Raw genomic sequence first — 16,201 nt, 5'->3', positions numbered from 1 at the left:
TCTAACTATCGTGGTGTTTCGAGACCTCGTTAGTTGTCGAACCCTGCGATTGGCGTGGGCCTTCAAAGCCGTTCCTGGCCCCGTAGCCGTCTTTTTCATTCGGCTTGGGCCATCAAAACCGTCCCTGACCCCTTTCAGCACAGCCGTGCTTTTAAGTCGGCGTGGGCCTCTTTCAGAATGGCGTGCATTCCTCCGACACTATTATAACTGCCTATTTAACTGCACGTTTTGTGCATGGAGCTCGTTGAGGACCTAGACTTCCAAAATGTTTTTTTTTTTAGATTTTGGTATGTCTTGTCAATGACCAGGGCGAAAAAATAAGTGGCCGAAATCCGATGAGAAAGGCAGATTTGGGGGTACCCTACCTTTTAAGCCCCGCCACATGTGGCCGGCTGCCGCCTTTGGGCCCTACCAATCATTTTCGGAAAACGACACCCCTGCTTCCAGCCCTCCCAGCGGCATCCAGCACTCCCAGCACTCCCAGCCCTCAGCCAGCCCTCCCAGCTGCAGCCAGTCCTTCCAGCTGCAGTCAGCCCTCCCAGCCCTCCCAGCTGCGCCTGCAGTCAGTCTTCCCAGCCCTCCGCCAGCCCTCCCAGCTCCGGTCTGCCGGACCTCCCAGACCCCCCCCCCCTCCCCCAGCTCTGATCAGCTGGCCAGTCGCGGCGCGCTGCCCAGCTGCTCCCGTTCAGTGGGTGGGACGAGGAGGGCAGGCACTGACGAAAGGCGCCGGCGGCACCCAGGAAATAGAATCCATCTGTCTCGAACGGCACTCCCTGCCAGACACGCATGCAAACGGCGCCCTCGGCAACTGGGGACTGCAAGTTCCATCAGCGTCCGGCCGGGCCGCCCGCCCGCCCGAGCCGGGCCGGGCCGAGCCGAATCGCTAGCACTCCGAATCCAACCACACGGCCGTTTGTACGCATCACATAACGTAGGAGCTAAGTACAGAAGGTGGGACAGTCTACAATGGTCCTTGTTAAATGTAGGTATTTTAATAATTGTAATAGATGTTGAGGCGTGCTACATTCTTGGTTATTGTAATGAAACTTCCTCAGTGATCGCTGACCCAGAGTCCTGCTGCTGTAGTCGTCAGTCGTCACCGCACAAAACATGGCCGTTCGAGACTGTTATTTCTTTCTTTGATTATACTTTATTTTATATCTATTTTTTGGTTATAATGAGGCTTTTGATTTCTTGAACAATAACTTAATAAAAATAATAAAAAAAGTTTTTAAGGTACAGGGTGTCCCGAAAAAAAGATTACTCAGAGTATCTGTAATAATATTTGCATTTTATGTTCAGTTCGTCATAATTTTATTCCGTGCTTTAATTAACAATACAATGACAAGCAATCGGGGAAAGTTTCATGCGAATCGGTTGTACTTAGCAGGAACGGTGATTGGTGGCAAAAAAAAAGAAGAAAAAGAATGATTTTAGCGCCGAGGTGTCCCGACAATAAGTTTCCACACGAAAATGTCAATGCAACTTGTATTTCAGAATTAATTCATTCATTTTCACACAGCGTTAACCCAAGACCACGAAAAGTTAATAAGGTAATTTGGAACGCATTTTGGTTCATTTTTTCATGTGAGGTGTTTTTTTTTTAATGACCAAAAACACTTATAACTGCAATGTCGCGCATGGAAGACGAATTCTTCGAACACAATCAACGGTTTTTCCGTAGATACCTAACCCTGTACCTTGTGCTTCAGTGCAACAGAAAAAAACGATGCATAGGTACTAGGTAGTAGGTACGGCAGTGATTTGCAGCAGTGCTTCACTGCTCTTCAGTTCCGGGGGTGCTTGAAATGCTGTCCACATCTGTTCATATACGTTCGTTGATGCATTATTGGTCCGTTTTAGCCATAGGTTTCTAAACAGTTTTCGTCCATTCGTACTCGGCATTGCTATTGACAAGTCTAACTGAGAATTCGATCTCGGATGAACATTGCAGTAATTGTGGACACACATTTTGCTTCCATATACTTTCAACGCAGCCTATGAGCTGAGCCAGCATACGGGTCAAATATCGGCGCTAATAGTCGCGGCGGTGCGGAAAATGACTTGGTTTGGCGCTAAAATCGTATGACTTTTTGACGTTCCAACACTCCTGCTAAACACACCCGATTCGCATGAAACTTTTCGTACACTTACTTCTCATTGCATTGGTAAAGTATGTTATAAATTTCAGACGAGTTGAATAAACATTGCAAATTGTATTAACCCGCGCCCCACTGGGGGAGATTCTTTTGGTAATCTTTTTTCGGGATACCGGAATAATACGGACCTGTACGGGTTACCTACATTCAGAAAAGTGCAAACTAGCGTGAAGATGTAGCGTAACAAAGATTTAGCTGCTTTAGAATTGCAAATGGAAAAGCGCTCAATGTCCGGCCGACCGATCGTGGCAGCTGCGTCGGTCACTTACTGGAGCTAGGTAAATGAGAGCTTCAGCTCCATGACTGAGAGGGGTCTCCCCCCCCCCCGAGCAGAGACTGTCCTCCCTGGCTGAAAGGAAATCTCCCTGGGGGATAAAGACTCGATGGAAGCAGCCTCTGTCCACGGCCGAGGCCGTAAAAAACACTGACAGTTTGTGTTTAGTGCCAAAGGTTGGTGGTTGAATTTGTGCAACATTATGGTGGTAACTATAGCGTCCCAAAAGTCAGAAGCAATACTGTCTAGGTAAATGAGCGACCGATAGCAATACGAGGACTAAGGAAACGTATGAGACTGGCATGTAATCCAGCTGAACTTCAAAGCGTTTGTCTGCCCAGACTACTGGACAGGGTTTGTCTGCCCTTCCAGCAGCTACTGTTCAAGGTTTGTCTGTCCTTCCAGCTACTGGACGGGGTTTGTCTGCCCCTCCAGCTGCCATATTCGGTAGGCAGGGATTGGCCACCCGAGTGGAGCCACTAAATGGACAGCGAAGAGCCCTCTGAGATCCCTCTGAGAGCCCTCTACCGGAGCGCCACGTGCCGGAACTCCGGCCAGGCGGCACGGAGAGAGACCAGCGACGTGACTGGGCGCGGGCCGGCCGGCTCCGCACACAACGGCACCAGCGCCGGCCTGCCGCGATGGGCTGGGCGCCATCGAGCTGTCCCCGAGAGGTCGAGGAGGGGGGGGGGGGGGGTCAGGAGTGGGCAAGGCCTGCCGAGGCGGCATCGCGCAGTGCCGCACCCCGCACCGGCATAGAGACCAGCATAGCTAGCGAGCCACCGGACCGGCATACATAGAGACCATCATAGCGAGCCACGGCCGCAGAGTCGCGGCTGAACGAGCCACGGCTGCACGAGTCGCGGCTACAGAGTCGCGGCTGCACGAGCCACGGCTGCACGAGTCGCGGCTGCACGAGTCGCGGCTACACGAGTCGCGGCTGCACGAGTCGCGGCTACACGTCCACCGGCCGTGGCAGAACGGCAACTAGCCAGCTCAGGCCAGATTAGTGCCAGTGAACAGCTGTTACCTTATACTGTTAGCGGGAAACATTCTGTCCGTCGGAGGAAACACAACGGACCGACAGCTCGAGGATTAGGATCACTGAGCTGGAACAAAATGCAAATGCCCTCTTTGAATATTTCCTGTATGGTGTCGAATCGACTTGAGGGGGCAGAAGGGTTAACTGTATCCTTTTTTGGGGGGGGGGGGGGGTAGGCCCTTTCGGTCCAGTAAGACCATTTCAGAGCCGGGAGGATGATAGGATATAGGGGGAGACATTGGTCTGGGCAGGCACCCTAGTGAGTCGCCGGGGCTGAGCCCGTCCGAAGACAGGCCACCCAGCCCCAAGGCACTCACTGCACCCGGCTACGGGGTGCGCTCCCTCGGGAGCAGCGGTGCCGCTCCAAGGGAGCAGCCCGCATGATATAAAGTTGCCTGTCCAGCCCGGAGGGGGTTGCGGTGTGGAGGAGAAGGATTTCAGTATCCTGAGGATAGAAGCATGGAACGGTGAACTGTATCCTACCGAGCTTCGGCTTTTAACCCACGCCGTGCTGGTGGTCGGAGTTTTCCGTGTCGTGCTGGGGGGGGGGGGGGGCTTTTACGCCTCCATCTAACTCGGCTCCTGGGCCACGTAGCGTCACTCGGTAAGCGGCATTCGAAAGAGCGTAAAAATAACGAAGAAAATACTTCAGGCATTTTCTAGGTCAGGTCAAAGGTCAAGTTACCAGAGGTGATCAAAGCTCAATTTTTCTCTAATTCGATTTTTTTACCAATCGGCGCATACCTCGGGAGCCAATAAAGCTATAGCGCCGCAGAAAAGCACATTCGATAGTTTTTTACCATGCTTTCTCGGTTACGTCCTCGGATCTCACCTAAGGTCATCGGTTTAGCCTCCAGAGGGCACAAACTCTAAAAATAGCTGTTTCTACGGAAAAAACCTTTTCTGCTATAACTCTCTTCTCAGGAAAGCCACTACATTACTTTTTCCCGCATCGTGTTCCTCTAGTCGAAACGCGTCGCATTAACTGTAAGTTGCCCTTGAAAGGTAATTTTGACAATTGATCCTAAGGTCAATGTCATGACCTGGCCGGAAATGGTCATGCTGCATATCAGTCGATCCATATCGTTGACCTGAACTCATCTGAGGCGTTTCCATCATTCCATCGTGTCTCTATCAAACGTTAGTGTAAAAAAAAAAAAACGCTTGGATCTTTCATGACCTGAGATGACCCCAGGGGCACAATGAGGGGTCACGGGTGCAAGTATCCGATTCCATGTGACATGTTGACCTGTGAACCGATGTTTGAGAGTATTTAAAACGACGCTCAATTTTCTTTTATTGACTTAGTACTTATGGAGAGGTCGTAAAATTGCCCTGACATATATCAACATATATCAAAATATATATATGTTTGATATATGTCACATATATCAAAATTCCGAGATTAAAATGCTATAAACACGATTACTTTTATCAATCGTCGAAAGTTTCAATGTGATTGTCCGGTCGGTATGCTATAACAAGCATTGAAACTTTTTCTGAGGTAAGGTTGTAGCGCATCTTATGTATAGTTTCATTTATATTTTACCTAAACATAATTATTGTATAAGTTTCGGTAAAATATAAATGAAAAGATACAGAATATGCGCCACAGCCTTACCTTACAGCCTAACTTATACAATAATTATGTTTCGGCAAAATATAAATGAAAATATACATAAAATGCGCCAATAAGCCACTTCAGGTGACCTGGCGACCTGACCTTGAACGACTAGAATCTTAATTTTTCACATGTGCAGAAAAGATGCGTGATAAGGTGTACCAAAAAACAGCCGCTTTTTAGATAATCGTGAAAACCTGAGGAGGGGTTAAAAACGCCCCCCCCCCCCTCCAGCACGGCGCGGGCTGAGTAGGTACGAACCTACCTGGTACATATATACAATGCACGCACATTAATAAACCTTTAATGCACCTATGCTCAAACAGTGTTAATATCTAATTACTTGTACCCACTACTGGCATTTCTTAAAACGTTAAGCTCTTTTCGATGACATTTTTAAGGATGTAATGATAGCAGTGCAAACGCTCTGCATATATGACGATTGCCTCTTACCTAGCCAGCCTTTTTGAACGCTCGTCATGCACAGCTCCACTTCAGCGCTGAAACGAGAAGGAAGGGAGAGAGAAAGAGAGAGAGAGAGAGAGAGAGAGAGAGAGAGAGAGAGAGAGAGAGAGAGAGAGAGAGAGAGAGAGAGAGAGAGAGAGAGAGAGAGAGAGAGAGAGAGAGAGAGAGAGAGAGAGAGAGAGAGAGAGAGAGAGAGAGAGAGAGAGAGAAAGAAAAGGAGATCGTCAAGGAAGCCAGAATTTACATATATGTAAATCAATTGTATCCAATACCTATCTATCAACATGCATTATGGGGGAGAAAGAACAAACGTAGAAAGAACAAAAATAAATCGTAAAAGTCGTCACTGGTTGACCTGAGACCTTAAAATCGGGCACCAGCTGCTGTGTCTCGTAAAAGGCGCAAGCGCCTTTTTCCACGAGTATCTAGCTTAAAGGTAGTGTGCCAGCTTTCCTGGACCGTATGGAGTTAATGGCCCAGATAAGGAGAACCGGATTTTTAGAACTTATCCATACCTTCAAAACTCATGGAAACGTCTTAAATTCTTCAAATTTTGAGTACCCCAGTGCGAAATTCGCCCCGACGGGTTGTCGGTCGTACCCCAACCACATTTCACACCACTATGAACAATAAATGCACACACTGAAATCGCTATTACCGATATGCTCATCCAATCAAGTTTCGATAAACCCGTTCATCATCATCTCCTGCGGTTTCGAACACGCCTGTAAGGTGGTGCGGTAGACCGCGCCCAATGCCAGGGCCCCGGTAACGTGAGGTAGCCGAATCGGGGCAGCGTGCGCTGACCCAAGCCGGGGCCGCGCGTCCTCCCGGTGTCATGTGATAGCCCGCGGCTGGCCGCGGGGATGCGGTAGACCGCGCCCAAAGCTGCGGCCTCGGCTTGGGTCAGCGCACGCTGCCCCGACTCGGCTACCTCACGTTACCGGGGCCCTGGCTTTGGGCGCGGCTTCTGCTCATACTTTGTGGTGCGGTGGTGGTGCGTCGGGCCGCGCGCTCTGACTTCGGCCAAGAAAAATGCGTCAGCTGATCATTGTCAGTTCTGCCACTTGCGTGTGGTGAAATGGGGTCATAACTTAAGAGACGGCTTTTTCATATCAATTATTTCACATAAAATCATATTTCAAACCATAAATAATGTTCGACAGCCAAATAAAAGAAACAATACCAATACAGGCTTACAGTTTAAAGGGACTATCCCACCTTCTAAAATGTTGTTAAAACCAGTTAAATTGAGCCCGACTTTATAGATTGGATGACCAGGAACACGGTTCTGGCATTTATTTTTCATTAAACATCTTAGGCTTCCCATATTCCAAACACAAACTTTCAAATATGTGACGTCACAGCCCAAAATTACCTCCTTCCCCAGGCCACATTACTGTCATAAAGCTGATTCTTTTTACTCTGTAGGCACCACAACAAAGTTCAGACCAAGTTTTAAGCGATTTTTCAACGAACAAACCCATTTAAATCAGAATGACTAAACGAGGTGACGTCACACTAACGGTCGCTCCATGTTGAAGATAGGGCCTTGTACAAGGCCCATTTTCAAATGAAGGGCACGAATTTCTTCAACACCAAGAGGCCGCGGGGGTTGCAACCTAGATAGATAGTGGTTTCTGAACCTCGCCGCAAACTTGGCTATCTCAACTCAAACCCCATGTTAAAGGTGGGATAGTCCCTTTAAGGCTCGACATTGTGTTGTCTACGATTAGACAGCTGATAACTCATTCCCGTACGTCGTAACTCTCTAATGACCTTTGCTCATTGTCACATGTGCGCCGCATTCGCGATTGTTGCCGACGCCTGTTTGCATGTCAGTCCACTACAGTTGTTATACATATCGAAAAACCGATAAACTTTTAGGCGAAAAAGGCACTATTCCAGGCCCATTTTTGATTTTTTTGCGATATTAGGTAAAAACAGAAGCTTCTTATCCTAGGAAAAATAAAATGGGAAATCTTTCAAAGGTGGCACACTACCTTTAATTGGGGTTGAAACGGTGAGGAGGGGGAGGGGGGTCTCGTACCCACCCCTGCCTCGGCGGGGACGTATGTACTAACCAGACATGTGCATGGATCCGAGATAATGGATCTGGGATATGATTCCACGGATCCTGATCTCGGATCCGACGGGATCATAGATCCAGCCCTCTAATTTAGCGAGAGATCCGTGGGGATCACATATCCTAGTTTCTTTTTTTTCGCATGAGATCCAGTGAGATCATTGATCCTCACTTGTTTTTGTCCACACAAAAATCCGAAAAAAAAACACTTGTTTGTTGCAACTCACAAACGTTCTGTTTTAGTAGTTTTATGTGATTGCACGTCATAATCCATTGTTTTGTGGCAGTTATTGACAAAGAAACCCTTAAAACACGGTTCCTAATGTTGTGCATGGGGGGGATCCACTCATATCATAGATCCATGTATGTACAGTCCACAGCAGAAGTAATGTGGGGTTTCAGTCATGGGTATGTTTTGCTTCTGAAGCTTAGGAACGATTAGCCAGACTACAATGAAACTTTGAATGTAGCTTATATGTATCGTCACCCTTGCAGCTGCAACTTTAGCTATTGACATCTTCTTTTCGATCACTCCGCATTAAACAATCGCCAGTCAAAGCCAACCGTTGAGATTGGTAAAACCGTACATTACTTTAGCTGTGGGCTGTACATTGTACTTAGTTATCATTAAATAGTATGAGCTCATAGATCCAAGATCAATTTTTCACGCCGGATCCGATGGGATCATAGATTATAGCCTTCAGTTTGCTTCGAGATCAACTGAGGCCCACTGAGATCATACATCCATCGTTCGGATACATGCACATGTCTGGTACTAACTGTAAAAACCAATAGGTCCGAGAAGGGTTACTGCATTTCCACCACGTAGCAAGTCATGACAGGTTATTACAGGCTGAAGTCATTTCATTTGCTTTTGTCATCTATCGCACAGGCTGGGCGACCAATGAGCCCTCCCGGTCACGCTACCCACCCCACTCTCGTTCCTACTAGATTTTAACCCATTTACGCCCTTCGTTGCGTTTTCGCAACGCAAGCAAGCGTCGACGTGATCGAAGCTTGAGAAGTGTGTAAAAGAGACTAACCGATGAGACAAGTTTCAGCGTGTGTAGCATGGTTGCGCGCATGATGCTACGCAGTTACAAGTCTGTGCGGCCGGTAAGTTACTGCCTAGAGCTCCCAGAGGGAAGTCGAAGGTTTTGTGAGTGATGACGTCACGAAAACCAAGATAAGTAGGCTAAGTGCTTAACAATATCGTAATGAAAATTGTGTAAACATATTCTGCAGAGTCCTTACAATAGCGTAGATATGCATTTTGTTAAGAAATAATGCTACAAAAAGGGTTTGTGACTATTTTCAAATATGACTACGGTCGCGTTGCGGGAACGCAACGAAGGGCACATCGGAAAGACAGCGGTGTTGCGAAAACGCAACGATGGGCACATTTGCAGGGTAGCGGAAGTATGAATATCAACAATAGACTTCACTCGTGATACGCTGTGGGTTCTCTCTTTCTCTCCCCCATCTTCCTCCCTCTCCTCCTCGTTCCCCAACTCTCTCCCTCTCTCTCTCTCTCTCTCTCTCTCTCTCTCTCTCTCTCTCTCTCTCTCTCTCTCTCTTTCTCTCTCTCATTTTGTAGCCATGAGGCTGTAGCGGCGGAACATCTTCAATTAAGGGCGGGGGGAAGGGCACTGCCGACTTTTGGTCCCATTCTTTCCATTTCCATTTCCATGCAACGCCTATAGGGATATTGTTAAAATGGCAAAATCAAGGGGGCACGGTGCCCCGGTGCCCCCTCCCCCCGCGCTTCGCCGCCTATGCCATGAGGGTCGAGGGACGTGTATAGGTATGTTTATTGCAAGGTGCGTTCGCACGTAAAATGTTGCGACACATTTCATATTTGCTGGCTCAAACAGCCACAAACACTCCTTTCTTATTCTCTCGCAGATTTCGGCCTCGGGCTGTTACTAAGCAATGTGTCCCCATGCATCTGAAAATCGCATGGTAGGAAAAGGACCCATGCATCAAACGGTCGGCGATGCTAACGGAGCTGAGAGATAATTAGGTCCTTTGGAAATTGGATCTACTGTGTACATTGTGCATATATAATGAATAAGGGGGATGTATTCTGGTATCAGGCGACCGATAGGCATCGCCATTCTCTGGATAGAATCTGCTGACTACCAACATTTACGTTAGAAAAGATAACTGAGGGTCGGCAAATAGTGGGATAGGCCCCCTCTGGGGGTAGCTGAACCCTTCGGCAGGGGTAATGAGGGCGGACCTGGGAAAATAATGATTTTTAGGATTCATAACTCGCATAGATTCATAAGCTGCTTAATGTAGAGTATATGCTTGTTTTCTTGCTTTGATAGGCTTTTTATCTAATCAGACCATTTTTAGAGCTAGCAGGATTATTGGAATTAGGGGAGATATTTGTCTGACCGGACACGGTTAATCGTAGACTGGAGACTGAGCCCAGCCAGTGGGCAGGCCACCCATGACCCACCCCCTTCCCCCCTCCCAAGCACTCACTGCACCCGGCTACAGGCGCGCTCCTATGTGAGCTGCCCGATTGCGATATACGTTGCCGGTCCAGCCCGGAACAGGGGGTTGAGGCGTGGAGGAGGATTCAACTATCCTAAAGATGGAAAGGACGGATTGACGTCGAATCACCATTCTGTCCTGGCATTGTCTCGAGAAAGAGGTTACACGTGAAGGTCGCTGAGAGTGGGGCCATGAAAATTTTGGATTAGGTGTAAACATGATAAACTGGGAGTCGATTTGTTGTGATGCGCTACGCCTTACGCGGGTTATTTGTTAGAGCCGGATCGGTCCTTTTTTTACTGAGAGTGGGTACGACTAACCTGCAATGGAAATTAACTTTACTCCTAGGAGGGTGGTTAACAATGATTGCGGATATACGCGCATACGTGAGGCACTGGTTTACTCCCAATCCTCCGTTTAATTGTATTAGTGTGGGGTTTGATAGGTGGGGGTAATGGCTCTGTCTAGTTTTCAAAAAGAAAACATCACCCTGGATACGTGTCGACCACAACTTTAAATGAACAGCAATGGACAACGTAAATGGTTGATAATGACCGTGTTGCCATCTCCCCGTTCGCGAATCATGAAGTTATGCTTCCTCACTGAGGCTCTTAGGCGGGTTATAGAGCATGACGGATGTGGGTTCCGCATTTTCAAGCAATAGTTGTCAACAGTTGATTGATGTTTTGTCAAAACAAATTAGCATATACGGCAGTTCAGTGTATACTTTATGTCCGTCTGGAGTGCCCGTCGTTGCGTTTTCGCAACGCTGATGGCGCCCGGTGTGCCCTTCGTTGCGATTTCGCAACGCATGTTTTTTACGTTTTTCTCGAAAAACTTTTGCTGCAGGCAAAAATTATTTTCGATTCCATGCAAGGCCCTTGTAGGAGCATAACATATTTTGATTTCGTCGATTTTCATGATGGTCAATATTCCTGGGCATAAATGGGTTAAAAGTCCCCCAATTTCGAGCTATTTGATCGTTCTGGTTTATTATATGAACCGATGTAATGTGCCAGATTATCCATACGGTACGTTAGGATTCTTCACTCAATTATAATTGTTTACACCTTATTGCGGCTGTTACCAAAGTGCAGTGGACCGACCTGGGGATGACGTAGGCGACCACAAACAGCTCAATGGTGTCGGCGGCCAGACTGAGTCCCAGCACCAGAAACAGCACCAGCTGAAACGAGCCGACCCCGGCCTGCGGCACACACAGACCAGGTCAGACAGGCACACACAGACCAGGTCAGACAGGCGGACAGAGAGCAGGTCAGACAGGCACACACAGACCAGGTCAGACAGGCACACACAGACCAGGTCAGACAGGCAGACAGAGACCAGGTCAGACAGGCACACAGAGACCAGGTCAGACAGGCGGACACAGACCAGGTCAGACAGGCACACACAGACCAGGTCAGACAGGCGGACAGAGACCAGGTCAGACAGGCGGACAGAGACCAGGTCAGACAGGCGGACAGAGACCAGGTCAGACAGGCGGACAGAGACCAGGTCAGACAGGCGGACAGAGACCAGGTCAGACAGGCGGACAGAGACCAGGTCAGACAGGCGGACACAGACCAGGTCAGACAGGCACACACAGACCAGGTCAGACAGGCGGACAGAGACTAGGTCAGACAGGCACACACAGGCCAGGTCAGACAGGCGGACAGAGACCAGGTCAGACAGGCGGACAGAGACCAGGTCAGACAGGCGGACACAGACCAGGTCAGACAGGCGGACAGAGACCAGGTCAGACAGGCGGACAGAGACCAGGTCAGACAGGCGGACACAGACCAGGTCAGACAGGCACACACAGACCAGGTCAGACAGGCACACACAGACCAGGTCAGACAGGCGGACAGAGACCAGGTCAGACAGGCGGACAGAGACCAGGTCAGACAGGCGGACAGAGACCAGGTCAGACAGGCACACACAGACCTGGTCAGACAGGCGGACAGAGACCAGGTCAGACAGGCACACACAGACCAGGTCAGACAGGCGGACAGAGACCAGGTCAGACAGGCGGACAGAGACCAGGTCAGACAGGCGGACAGAGACCAGGTCAGACAGGCGGACACAGACCAGGTCAGACAGGCGGACAGAGACCAGGTCAGACAGGCGGACAGAGACCAGGTCAGACAGGCGGACAGAGACTAGGGACAACTGACAGAGGGAGAGAGAGACAGAGACCGATTCAGATAGAGACCAGCATAGAAAGACAGAAACAGAGACAGACAGTGACAGGCAGAGACAAACAGAGACAGAGGTATAAATACCTTATTTTGATATGAGCGCACATTGGATATCAATGCATCTACATATAGCTGAGTAGTGATGATAGTGCAATGAGTGGCAACTGGCAACGGTAGTTCGTTTTTATGTCCGACCCTCGCTGTTAACATCTTCTTTAACACAGCACGAGAATTGCTAGCTGAATTACTGAGAAAACTGGTTAGTGCACACTGTGTTGGAATTATGAGTTACGTTTTAAAAATAAGTTTTGAACACCGATTATATACCGTCATGTTAAACGCCGTGCAATTTATTGATCACTTCAGTTATAATCCTGACAAGTCGTCTATCCCTGTGGGGTTGTAAAGATGGGCAAATACGAGCTGCGAGCCTTGGAATAAGTACATAGAAACAGTTTGATACAGTTATCGTCTGTGAAATCAATGTGCGCCACCAGTTTTCTCAGTAATTCAGCTACCACTTCTTGTGCTTTGTTCAAAGAGATGTTTACAGTGAGGGTCGAACTTAAAAAAAAAACTAACAAGGTATAGTACGCACACAATTCAGAAAAATAGCTGCCTGAAAATCACGGATGGGTGGGACTGGGGACATCCCAACACTATGAGGATGTATGTACGTACTGCGTATAGCATGCAGCTAAACCCATCTCTGTCAGTGGTGCTTTTAACCCGCGAGTTGTTGGGGGGGGGGCGTTAAACGCCCCCACTTTTTTCGCCAGGCCATAGCATAAAAACGGCGCGCCGCAGGCGCGCCAAATTTTAGGTACCTGTAGGGAATTGATTGAAGTTTATTGTGACAAAGTTTCAAAAAAAATCGGTCGGAAAATTTTTGAGATATCGAGGTTTGAGTGACGTCATGATTTCTGAGTTTTCGACCAAAAACGGCATATGTTCAAAAAATCATATAAAATCACAGAATAGACATATAGACATGCCGTAAACGCCATTAGACTGCCAATACCATGATCAATCAAATGGATATCTTCGATTATTAATTATCGTTCCGCATTTTCCATAATCTTGAACTGAATCTTGGCAATTTTTCGTGACTACTTTACGACCATGATACATGAATTTCTTAAATTGAACTTTTTTAGCCAAACACGTACACATATGATAAAATGAATGTCACCATCGTGTTCTACGCCCCAAATTACCTATTAAACATGTGTCACAGGCTGCGAATATCAGTTTTGATTTTCGGGGATATGTGCCTACCCGGTTGACCTGACCTTGACCCTGACCTATGCTTGACTGACCCCTACATGGAGCTGACACTCTTGTAGGCCTTATAAGATGGATTGTGCACCGTTTTGACAGAGTTTATGGCGAGAGGCGCCCATTGCGAAGTCCTGAAATCCATGCTACTGAAAGCCCGATTTCAGGTGTTTGACCTGACCTTGACCCGACCTGTGACCTCAAAGTTCAACTTTAAAGTACTCATCTGAAGCGTCTCGTCGCGCTCTTTCGTTTGCCGCCTCGTGCGTTTCGCTGCGCCTATTGGTTCTCGAGTTATCGGCTGGGGGCGTTTAACGCCCCCCCCCCCCAGCAAACGGTGGGTGGCGAAATACCCCAGCAACTGCCGGGTTAAGTGCTGACCGGTGCAGCGGTCCTAGCGCCCCAGTCCCTGACCCACAGACCATCGGCCCCAGAGTCCAGACCCTGACCCACAGACCAGCGGCCCCAGTCACTGACACACAGACCAGCGGACCCAGACCCTAGGACCCCACAGACCAGCGGCCCCAGTCCCTGACCCACAGACCAGCGGCCCCAGACCCTGACACACAGACCAGCGGACCCAGACCCTAGGACCCCACAGACCAGCTGACCCAGTCCCTGACCCCACAGACCAGCGGCCCAGTCCCTGACCCCATAGACCAGCGGACCCAGACCCTAGGACCCCACAGACCAGCGGCCCCAGAGTCCAGACCCTGACCCACAGACCAGCGGCCCCAGTCCCTGACCCACAGACCAGCGGCCCCAGAGTCCAGACCCTAGAACCCCACAGACCAGCGGCCCCAGTCCCTGACCCCGCAGTGACGCCCACAGACCAGCGGCCCCAGACTCTGACACACAGACCCAGCGGCTCCAATCGCTTACCCCGCAGTGACGCCCACAGACCAGCGGCCCACTGGATTCAAAGACCAGCGCGGCGGCCCAGTGGCTCCACAGACCAGCGGCCCACTGGATTCACAGACCCATGCAGCGGCCCAGTGGCTTCACAGACCAGCGACCCCAACACCACTGCAGGCGCTCTCGGGGGGGGGGGGGGCACTGCAGGCGTGTTTTCATGCGGAAGCCCGTCCAAGAATCGATCGGCGCTGGCGCCCCTACCCTACCCCCCCCCCCCCCGCCACTGGGAAAACACCGCGCTGCGGACAGTGCCTGGTGGAAGACGGGCAGCCGCCAGCACTGGGCAGCCGGGGATGGGACTAGTGGACTCGGTGCCGGAGTACCTAGTGCTTTTGCTTCCAGCCAACAATTAATACAACTTGGTAGTTTTTTACTCCCAATGTGTATTTTACGTCCTAAGAAACCACGCCCTCCAGAAATGGGTGGTTTTGTTGGGATCAGACGGCGTATTGTGCGCCATTTGTATATTTGCGTTTGTTTTGGACTATACTTTACAGCATCCACTGATTAACCCGCGCCCGGCTGGGGGTCCTGGATTTCCACGCCCTGCTCGGGGGGGGGGTGTTTGAACACCCCCCCCCTTCTAACTCGGCTCCTGGGCCATGTAGCGATACGCAGAAGGCGGCGTTCGAAAGAGCGCCAAAAATAATGACGAAATCACTTCGGTCACTTTTTTGGTCAGGTCAAAGGTCAGGTCACCAGAGGTCATTGAAGGCAAAATTTCGCCGATTTTCAGGTCGAATGTCGACAATTTCCAGGAAGCCAACGCATAACTCGGGAACCAATAGAGCTAAAGCGCCGCGGAAAAGCGCATTCGATAGCCCTATTAACGCCCTTTCTGACTAGTTCTCTCAGATTTGACCTAACGTCAACGGTTTTGCCTGCAGGGGGCAAAAACTGAAAAAATAGCCGATTTTTTCGGAAACAGTTTTTCTGCAATAATTTTTGACCCAAGCCTTGTGCGAGCTTACCTTTACCGGCATCGTGTTCCTCTCGTCAAGACGCATCGAATGAACTATAACTTGACCTTGAAAGGTCAACTTGAAAATTTGACCTCAGGTCAAGGTCATGACCTGACCGGAAAAGATCATGTTGCATATCAGTCGATCCGTATCGTCGAGCTGAACACATCTAAGGCGTTTTCACCGCTCTAGCATGCCTCTATCAAAAGTTATTTGCGAAAAACTGTTAGACACCATTCGTGACCTGAGATGACCTCAGGGGCATAAATAGGGGTCACGGACACCATTTTCATGTTCAGTGTGTTTAAACCACTTGTAATTCAGTGTTTGGGAGTGTTTATAATGTCTTTCGTCCAAAAGAGGCGCATTTCAATTTTCTCCCATTGACTTATAATGGGGAGGTCGCAAAATTGACCTGACCTTAGGTCACCGATATCAAAATTCTGAGATTAACATTTTATAGATACTGTTACCCTTATCAATCGCTGAAAGTTTCAGAGCGATCTGTCACTCGGTGTAGCAATGGCAGACATTGAAACTTTTTATGAAGTGAGGTCACTTCAAGTGACCTGGTGACCTGACCTTGAATGACCTTGGTCTGAAATTTTCACAACATGTGTAGAATTGATGTATGGTAACGTGTACCAAAAACGGCGGCGCGGAGCGCCGCCGTTTTTGAGATATTCGCGAAAAACC

The 16,201-nt window shown here is 49.0% G+C and overlaps 1 protein-coding gene across 2 annotated transcripts in view; it reads right to left on the bottom strand.

The window, feature by feature from the left end:
- The window catches only part of LOC122382368 (synaptic vesicle glycoprotein 2C-like), a 58,401-nt gene that overhangs the window by 19,575 nt on the left and 22,625 nt on the right, over positions 1–16,201 (bottom strand). For both annotated transcript variants that reach the window (XM_043368037.1, XM_043368900.1), the window contains 2 exons: positions 11,259–11,359; positions 5,550–5,596 (listed from right to left, as the gene is read on the bottom strand). In XM_043368037.1, the coding sequence (XP_043223972.1) occupies positions 5,550–5,596; positions 11,259–11,359 (148 nt within the window). The remainder of the gene's footprint in view (positions 1–5,549; positions 5,597–11,258; positions 11,360–16,201) is intronic.

This window comes from Amphibalanus amphitrite, unplaced genomic scaffold (genome assembly GCF_019059575.1).
Source record: "Amphibalanus amphitrite isolate SeventyFive unplaced genomic scaffold, NRLGWU_Aamphi_draft 000000F_arrow, whole genome shotgun sequence".
NCBI lineage: Eukaryota > Metazoa > Arthropoda > Thecostraca > Balanomorpha > Balanidae > Amphibalanus > Amphibalanus amphitrite.
This window is presented reverse-complemented; position numbering and strand designations above follow the sequence as displayed.